The sequence below is a fragment of the Pyrgilauda ruficollis genome, unplaced genomic scaffold (genome assembly GCF_017590135.1).
Source record: "Pyrgilauda ruficollis isolate IOZ18807 unplaced genomic scaffold, ASM1759013v1 scaffold87, whole genome shotgun sequence".
In the NCBI taxonomy this organism is placed as follows: Eukaryota; Metazoa; Chordata; class Aves; order Passeriformes; family Passeridae; genus Pyrgilauda; species Pyrgilauda ruficollis.
In genome coordinates, this window is record NW_024530710.1 from 372,557 (window position 1) to 382,404 (window position 9,848).

A 9,848-nucleotide genomic window follows, 5' to 3' on the forward strand; every position below is an offset into this window, starting at 1 on the left:
TAAATGCCACGTTTGCGAGGCACGGAGAGTCCTAGCCAGCTTATTTCCTGGAAAACCAGCCCAGTTTTTCCTCCGGGGAATAAGGGAGTGAAAAGCGGGGGGAAAAAAATATAAAGAAAGTGTAGGAGGGATAAACTTTCATCATGGGGTCCCGATAAGGCTGGCTCCCGGTTTCATCCGTGGGCTGGGAAGGAGTTAACTCCAGCCCGAGAGCCGCGGGGAGAATGTGCAGTCAGGGAGGTGCTAGTGAAAGTGACTGCAGTGGAGTGAATGGGGCTGGGAAAGTTTTAGAAATGCTTCCTTAGGTATGTGACAGCGGGTTCCGCTCCCTCGTAAATCTGGTTTGAAAGTGAGTTCCTACCCAAAGCTCTACAGCCTTCCTTTTTTCCTTTTTTTAAACTAGTTTTTTTTTTTTTTTTCCCCCAAACTCCCACCTATTTTCCACAAATTAACAGATCAAGAGAGATTCAGAAAATGTCTCTGAATACCCATGTGTGTTAAGTAAGCTTTCCTTCATAAGGCGTGGCTAAAGCCTTCTAAATCCATAATTAAGGGCAGCTTGAGTCTGGGAGCTTTATTGCGCTGTACTGCTGACAACCGAGGTTAAACTTTCCTACTATCTTTCATGCACTCGACATTACGCAAGATCATTACAACTTTTTGAAATCAGTGAGCCAGGGTTTGGACTGCAGTCCATGCGTCCTATTGCACTTGAAGCATTGCTTCCTTAAAGGGAAGGCTCTTGGGGAAAGCTGTGTCCAGCATCATGAAATAGATTTAAGAAGGGTTTGTCATTGGGTTCCTCATTGTGCAACTCAGAGTAACCTTCCCTTTACATACAGTAGTCTTGAGAGTGCCTACATACAAGTTGTGATTTTTTAATTTTTTTTTTATGGCAGAAGAAGAACAAGAGGAAGATGAGGAAATTGATGTTGTTACATTAGCTGAAGCAAATGAATATGAATCCAGCACAGAGTCCAGCAGCACAGAGACGTCAGAAGAGCACAGTAAGCCCCACCAAAGCCCGCTGGTTCTCAAACGGTGTCATGTCAACATCCATCAGCACAATTATGCCGCTCCTCCCTCCACCAAGGTTGAATACCCAGCTGCAAAAAGGCTAAGGTTGGACAGTGGCAGAGTTCTCAAACAGATCAGCAACAACCGAAAATGCTCCAGTCCGCGCACGTCAGATTCGGAAGAGAACGACAAGAGGCGAACACACAACGTCTTGGAGCGCCAGAGGAGAAATGAGCTGAAATTGAGTTTCTTTGCCTTGCGTGACGAGATACCCGAGGTGGCCAACAATGAAAAGGCTCCCAAGGTTGTCATCCTGAAAAAAGCGACAGAGTACGTTCTTTCCATCCAGTCGGAGGAACACAGACTGATTGCAGAGAAAGAGCAGTTGAGGCGGAGGAGAGAACAGTTGAAACACAAACTTGAGCAGCTAAGGAACTGTTGTGCATAGGAACTCTTGAGCATCACTTAGAATAATGCAAACTAGACAAACTATGATAAAATATTAATGATTCTAATATCTCTCATGAACTACGCGGTCCATCGAGTATGGAACTATTGCAACTGCATGCCGTGCGATTTAACTTGAGACTACACAACCTTGGCTGAATCTCCCAGGGGTTTGGCCAGAACCTCAAAACTGCCTCATAATTGATACTTTGGACATAAGGGATGATGGGACATTGTTCATGCTTGGGGATGAACTCTTCAATTTTTTTTTTCTTTTAAAATTTTGTATTTAAGGCATTTTTTCATACGAAAATCCAAAAGAAAAAAGTTGTCCCCAGTTTGCTGTATATATTTACACATCATATTGCCATGTAAATACCTTTAATAAAGCCTTTATAGAAAAATGTGCAACATTAATACGCAACAGTTGTGGCAACTGGATTTATACTTGTCTTGAACTTCTGTGCCATAACATTTCACAATTTTGTTTTTTATTTAAGTACTTTTTTCCTTTTCAAAATGATTTTTATTTTGTTTTTAGATAAATAAATATTTGCCCAAAATATAATTAGCTAAATCCTGTGTAAAGACTTCACTTTGTCTCCCACTGTTGTCATTAGATGTCTATTTCCATGACATTCCTTTTTCTGTCATCCTGGCAGTGACCTGACTGAAGTTAAAGGGGGGTTGGATGTGGGGAAGTGGTGATAGTTTTGCACACAGCTTAGCAGGGACTAGTTTCTTGCTCCCACTCCATCTCTAATTCAAGTGGGTAAAATTGTTGGTCCAATGTGCCCTGTCAATTCAATTTGCCTTGCCACCATGCAAGGTCCTCCATGCAGGTGTGGTAGCAATGCCTGTGTTGGTCATGGTCATCTGCCTGCTGAAACTAAAGCTGGAGTGGTGTATTTTCTCACTGATCAGCCCAGTATGTAGGCTCTGCATTCCTTTCACATACATATAATTACATTTTCAGGGCATGACCTTCATTCTGCACTAGGGACATAGCCATGTACTTTGAGGGCTGCTTTGTAGTAGGCTCACCTTAATTGCTTCCTGTTTGATTTTAACAGAAGTTAAAGAGGATAAGAAAATAAACTGAGATGGTGAGTGTTGAAGTGGTTAAAACAACAGAGCGGTTTCCCTTTTTAAGTGCTGAAATCAGCAGAGCCAATCTTGGTCAAACACCTTAACACTTTATTAATGTGAATAGTTGCTTGGGATTTCAAGGGATACAAAGTTCAAGGACAGAGAAAAGGGAGCAAAGGAAAAGGAGAGCTATTTCTCACCTGAAGAATATGCTCAGACAGATTCCTAACATTTGCCAGACATATTAAATAATATTTACATTCAGGACTTGTCTCATGATCAGCTTCGGATGGGCCATAAGGTTCTTGCTTGACACAGCTCCGAAGATTAGATTTGATCTTTTCTCCCCTTTTCACCCTCTTAGCACCACTTTGGTCATGACTTCAGCAACAAATCAATGAGCCCTTTGATGTGCAGGAAGAATGTGTTTTTCAAAAATTTGGGCCTTGCACTTTTTCGATTTTCATAATTCCCGTTAAATACATATTTGCTTGGCTTCTAACCATGAGAGGAGCAGTGCTGCCAGATAGCACCAGTGCCAGCCATTGAACGGGGACCAAGGGTTCAGGTTTTCTATTGCTTTTGAGTTCAGAGTGGGAAGAAGAATGATTGGGTGTTGAGTATATGTGGGATAGGGGCAGGTAGCACTGTGCAGGCAGGGTAGATGCCAAAGCTCTTTGTTCTGCAAAGCCCTGGGTAAAATGCCCCAAAAATCTTGCACGAGGGAGTTTGGAAAGACGGTAAGTGTGTAAATCCTATTTGATGGAGGGCTTTAGGTGTTTGAAGGTTTCTTGGGGGAAAAAAAGCCCCATTCTGTTAGACAAAGCAAGGCTTTTCTCTCTCTTTTTTTTTTTTTTTTTTTTTTTATTATTACCCCTTGCATCTGGGTTTATAGAAGTGGTCTGCAGTTGCTTTTTTCCGGCATGTGATTCAGATATTCACTTATGAGGAAAGAGAATGTGAAATGAAACTGTTAATTGTATCTGAACTGTAAATCAGGAGAACTTGCAGCTGTGAATAACATAAAAGTTCTGCCTTTTATTAGACAGGGTATCTAATTTTAAAAATACATTCGTTTTATTTGCCTTTTGGTGTGCTTCCTATTTTAGATATTGCTTAAGAACAGAAGCAAGATGTTGTTGAAGAATTTGTAACTGCAACCCCATCCTCCAAAATAAACCAGGAGGTGTAGATCCATCCACAAAAACTGAAAAATATGTCACCTTTGAGTTCCAGTTTCATGTGTTAGCAAAGCCCCCTGGCTTCTTCCCGTTAAATGAGGCTAGACCACAATGATTAATGAACCTCTTCTTATTTGTCAGCTTCTTATATCATTTGGAGTGCAGTTTTGGGTTTTTTCTTCTATCTGCAGAAGATCCTTAGTATTTTGATGAATAAGACACTTGCAGTTATTTAATTTCTTACTCTTACTTTTGATTGAGCATCAGTTTGTCTTGCCACTGTCCTACTGGAAAAAAAAACATGAGCATCATCCCAAACTGCCACTCTAAAAAAAATACAGTTTTATGAGGTGTCACTTCATATTTATGACATTTCTTACTTTGTTGTAGGACTGCAAAATACCTGAATAATGCAAAAAAAAAAAAAAAACCCCAAAAAAAAAACCATCCTGTGGGTACAGGGTTAAGAATACTCTTCTGGTCATTAAACTGCTGCTGGAATAAAGAGGAATGGGGCTTCCACTTTCCGACTCCTCACCAGAGATTAGCACATTCAGAAGACACAAACATTTCACAGCAGCTTCTGGGCTGGATTCAGTTAGTAATGCATTGTATCTGGATAGGAAGGTGTTGGGGTTTGCTGCTGTTTTGGAGCAACAGAGGAGGTAAGTTTACAAAAGCAGCATCTGAGCTTTGAAATGAAATGTGGAATTTACGGTGCCTGCCAAACAGCTGTACTGAAGCTCTACTTGAAATACAAGGAGCATTTTAACTTCACTTCTCTGCTCCTTTACTTTCACAGGACACTTAAAGCTACTTCTCTTCCAGAAGAACTTTCGGCAAAAAGGAATCAAAGGAAACTAGAAACAAACCATCATGGTGAAAATAAAATTTCCTTTATCCTTATTATCAGTATACCCTCACTGATTTAATTTCATTAAATACCAACTTTTCCATCTTAATTTTTATTCTTGTGCTTAAATGTTGTCTTTCCAGCCAAGTTTTCATGTAAATGGCTTCAATGTTTCCATACAGAATATGCTAGGGGAGAACTGGGATGTATAAAAGAACCCATGTCTGCTTAAATCAGCTCCCACCAGAATCTGTAGAAATTCCATGTTTCTTCCAGAGAAACAGATTTGTGCCAGTGGAGAATGCTCTTGAAAATTTTATCACTACCTATAAAGAAATCACTTTACTTGTCCCTACGTAAGCACTCTTGTTCATGAAGCACTTTGCAACCCTTGCAGGCAGTTGAGAGATGACAAATATTTCATCAGAGTTGCATGAAAGAGAGAATTTCAGGTAAGTAGAATAGAATAACTGTAAACTGGAAATAAGCCAGGCCACTGCAGTTGAAATCTGAATTTATTCAAAACAGAAGTTGGAGGTGGCTGTTTCGTCTACAGAGATGAACCATCTTCTAACACGTTTGATTTATTTTTTTATTTTATTGATTTGTGTTAGAATCATCTGCCAAGGAATTAACAGAAAAATAAAACTGAGCTATAAGTGATCCTAACACAGGCAGGCAGCCTGTGGAGAGATTCAGGATTTACTTCCCAGCTTACAGGTTTGCTATTCTTTTATTTTAAAAGAACATTTATGGGAGCTTCTGAAAAAAGGCTCTGCTGAGACTGAGAACTAAGCCCTGGTTTCCCCTTGTCATTTCCATGCAGATGAGACCTAAACTTGCCTAGAAAAAAAAGTGAAATCAAGAAATCAGATAGATAAGCTGCAGAAACCAGATATCATTTCCAGTACAAAACATTTGATGTTCAGCAAGTTTTACCTACCTTCGTATCATTTACTCATCTCAGGCATAGCTGTAAATGTCAGTGGGGACAGGCTGTAAAGAAAAAAAAACGTTATCCAAGATTCAGAGTAGCTGCTAGAAAGTCAATTGGGATTTTTTTTTCCCCCTAATTTAACCAATCACCTTCTACATAGATCTTGACCAAAGGGAAGGTGCAAGAATTTGGAGCACCTTATTTATAGCAGTGGACTCAGCCATGCAAGCAATTCCCTTTATAGAACCATAGAATTGTTTAGGTTGGAAAAGTGTTTAAGATCATTGAGTCCAATCACTAGCCCAGCACTGCCAAGGCCACCAGTAATCCTTATCCACAAGTGCCACACTACATGTCCTTTAAATCCCTCCAGGGATGGTAACTCAGCTGTCTGTCAACCAACACCCCCAGGTCCTATTCCACTGGGCAGAAAATACTGGCCCCAGTACTGGGACTGGGGAACACCACTGGTAACTGGATTTAACTCTACTCACCACCATTCTTACCCAGCCAGATTTTTATCCAGTGAAGAGTGCACGTGTCCAAGCCACAAACACCCAATTTTTCCAGGAGAATGATGTGAAAGGTGCAGTGCCAAAGGCTTTGCTAATGTCTAGGCAGACATCACAGCCTTTCCTGCATCCACTAAGTGGGTCACCTTGTCATAGAAGATCAGGTTGGTCAAGCAGGACCTGCGTTTCATAAATCCTTCCTGGCTGGGCCTGATACCCTGGTTGTCCTGTACATGTCAGGTGATGTCACTCAGGATGATCGGCTCCATAGTGTTCCCTGGCACTGAGGTCACACTGAGGGCATGTAGTTCCCCAGATCCTCCTTCCAGCCCTTCTTGCAGATATGCCTCATGAAAGAGTTGCAGTTACTGTGCTTCCAGGGGGAAGCTGGTTTGGGTGGGACCCTGGCCAGGCAGTGGCAATATCACCCTCAATTGGTTTGTACTGTAATACAGGTATTTTTTCACTTCTCTTCAAGCCCAAGCAGCCTGTCTTCAAGTGTGTCCAGACTCCACCTTCCAACCAAATGAGATTATTTTTTTCTGCAAATGATGAGTATGACCTTTTGTGCTGGATATTAATGCATATGAAAAAGCATTATTGGCCACTTGCCAAAACTATTTAATATTTGTAGTTACTGAGAAAACCTTGCTTCAAGTTGCCACCAATGCGTGGGAGCCCAAGCTACAAGACATTTCTGCATGGTCATGCTTGGAACCATGAGACACAAGGGAGAAATCACTGACTAAGAGTGGACCCCACGACTCAGGCTGACTGCAGTGTCTTATTCCCACAAGCACTGTTTCCAGCTTCCAGCTTGATACAGGAATTGTGGAGCTATTCTTTTTTTCTAGAAAAGTCTGGGAGAAAGCAGGTAGTTCTTGACATTATGTGTTATGGTGATTACATTTTATTGCTGAATTCACCCTTCACATGTGTCTGTCCGTGGATCTTGCCATGGCTACTTTTCTGTTTAATACATTTCCATTCAAGGCAAAATCTTTCTTGTCACCATATGTAATTTCCATTGCAAGCTTCTATGCCCCAATTACATGGAATTATGTTTTCCAGACAGGATCAGAAAGAAGAAAAAAGAAAAAAAAAATAGTAGAAATAAAGGAATTGGTGCAGTAACTAAAGAGATTTGAAAATATAAACTGCAAAAATTAAGCAATCTGACTGGGTGATAAAGAGTTCCAATCAGGGAAATTAACACTCCTTGGACCTAATTAGCTTCATCAGCTTCCTTCATGCTAATCTATCCATTAAAAAAGAGGGGGGGGGGGAAATTACAGGGATTGTGCTCTATATACAAACCACTCCGAGGCCAAACACCCCAGAGTTCTGCAGGCTGAAGTTCGGGTGTGCATGGCCACATACACGGCCCCACTGCCCCAGCCCGGTCCCCTTGGATCCCTCGGGACATCCCCCGGACCGCCGGGCTCGCAGTCGCACAGCAGCGCTCCCGTTTCCCAGCACATTTTTCTTCCCGGCACCACACGTGTACAAGGGGCTGCTCACAGGGATGCAGCTGCCAGAGCGAGAGCTTCTTTTCACTCCTTTTTCTCCCATTAATCTGCTCCGTGACGACAGCAGAACCAAACAAAGCCTCTCGGTGCAGGTAGTTCCTGTGATCTAGTGCCCGGCTGAGTGTCTGACAAAGCCTTTTTTGGCTCGGGACCAAGGCCGTGCTGTGCTGTGGATGAGTTAGGGGGAGAGGGATCAGCCTGCAGCCCTGTGGATCCAGCAAATGTGAGCTAAACATCGTGTGCTTCCCTGGGCACGGAAACATCCCCTCCCTCCCTCTCCTGAATAATAGTGGTGTCTGCAATACCAGGTGGGGTCCTACCCCACATTACCTAGGTTCCAAATTTATCCAGTCTTGTTTTATGTAGTTCATTTAGGTTTATCCAGTGTGATAAACTGCCAATGCTTTTTCCTAGAACTATTTATGTTCTCATTTGACTGCACTACAATAGCTCCTTAAGTAATTTTGATTTATTCACATGTGTCCCTGCCCTGTAACAACTGCTATCAGGACAAGGCTTTGCAACAAGAGCTCTCCAGAGAAGCTGATGTTTAAGCATCTAAAACCAAGTAAAAATGTAGAAAATATGGTGAAGATGCTGGATCAGACAGCAAAGTTTCTATCAGGGTCGTCCCACTATTCTACACTTTGCTAATTTACTTTTAGGCTACACTTTGAAATCATGAATAGATGAATAAACTGAATCTATATTAAAAGGATGCAACAAAATATATAGAGAGCATTTTGCCATAAACCATGTTCCATGAACATACAAAATCCAGGGAAACCAAATGTGCTCTATTAGTTTCTGAGGAACTTGAACGAAGATGCTACTGGACTGGGATGGCTTTTCAACAGTAAACAGCATCACTATAGAACCATTGCTACAGACCTTTTAAATATTAGAGTGTTTATAGTGTGTAAGTGTGATGGACAGGAGAGGAAAAGGGAATTTTGGTTTGGTGGTTGGGTTTTTTTTCTACTTTTATCAACCAAGTATTTTTTATAGAGATTTTACAAAAAAAAATTCCATCAGCCTCTAATAGTTCACCGTGTACTGGCTGCAGACACTGAGATTCACAATGGATTGAGAGAAGAAAAGCTGTATTATTTTGATAAATTGTGCTGTTTTATAGTATTAATTTGATCTGCAAAATTCCTCTCATCTGGGCTAAAGCAGATTTTTCTTTGGGCACACATAAAATCTTATTATGTGTTCCCATTATCGTTCATCATTATGGTAAAGAGTAAGATAATACTGTATTATGCCTAGACTTGAACACTTTAAGGGAATAAAAAGGCTATATGAATATCTTATGAAGTGATTGCAAAATAAAATTGACATCAAAGTGATTTGACTATGTAACATATTATTCCCTCCCTGTAAAATTGGATTCCTGCTGAAAATCACTTTCTTTCTTTTGCATTTGTGAAAGAAAATGCACAGGGCCCTTGCCCTTATGGAACAATACAGCATTTTCCCATGTCTACAAGGGCAAAAGCATGCAACCTCATGTGTACTTTTATTTGAAATTTAATTTTTAGTGCTTAATTAAAATTAATCCAACTTTTCCCCATTCATTTCAGTGAGCTGTCCTTAAACTGAGACCTGATTGTGGCCGCCAAAACAGTCAACACATACTGCGAAAGCAGCTCCAGGGGCCAAAATAATCACCAGATATTAATGACCTGCTTAGCAGCTGGAACAAAATATCCTGAGAGGGAGGTGGCTGCCACAGAAGTCTGTGCAGATGCACTGTGTGACTTGGCCATCGAGGTTACCCCATCCTCCAGCTCCGTTTCAAGCTCCTTTTTCTTGAAATTGGTGGATAACTTCCCATGTATGTCATGCATTCATATTTGGTAATGCTGCTTTCCAGAAAATTTCAAGCTCAGCTGATGTTTCCATGAGGGTCCTCTGTAAATGTCCCTGCTGGTGGCCCTTGGAGACCCTGCTTGCAGGAGCAGTAAATCCCAACGGAGAGTGCCAGCCCCTGGCAAGTCACAGTGTGTCCACACAACACCAAGTACTGATCTGGTGTGAGCATACTTTGCCTGTTCAAATCTGTTTAAAATACTGTGAATCATAAACTTCACCCTGCCACAATTTATGAGAAATTCAGTGTCCTACCACAGTTGCCCTAAAGTCCTCATGAATACCCCATAGTTTGCAGATCAGTCATGACATTGATATGAATTGTACTAATCCTCCTGGGTGCTCCAGCCATACATGGTTTCAATTTTGTGACTATGAAGCCACTGTAACTTATTTATTCCCTAATAT

General features: G+C 41.3%; 1 protein-coding gene across 1 annotated transcript in view; it reads left to right on the top strand.

Annotated features, from left to right (window-relative positions):
• MYC (MYC proto-oncogene, bHLH transcription factor) overlaps positions 1-2,041 on the top strand; it is a 4,080-nt gene extending 2,039 nt beyond the window's left edge. The window contains exon 3 of the mRNA XM_041488101.1: positions 900-2,041. Within this exon, the coding sequence (XP_041344035.1) occupies positions 900-1,465 (566 nt within the window). The 3' untranslated portion in view covers positions 1,466-2,041. The remainder of the gene's footprint in view (positions 1-899) is intronic.
• The last annotated feature ends 7,807 nt before the right edge of the window (positions 2,042-9,848 follow it).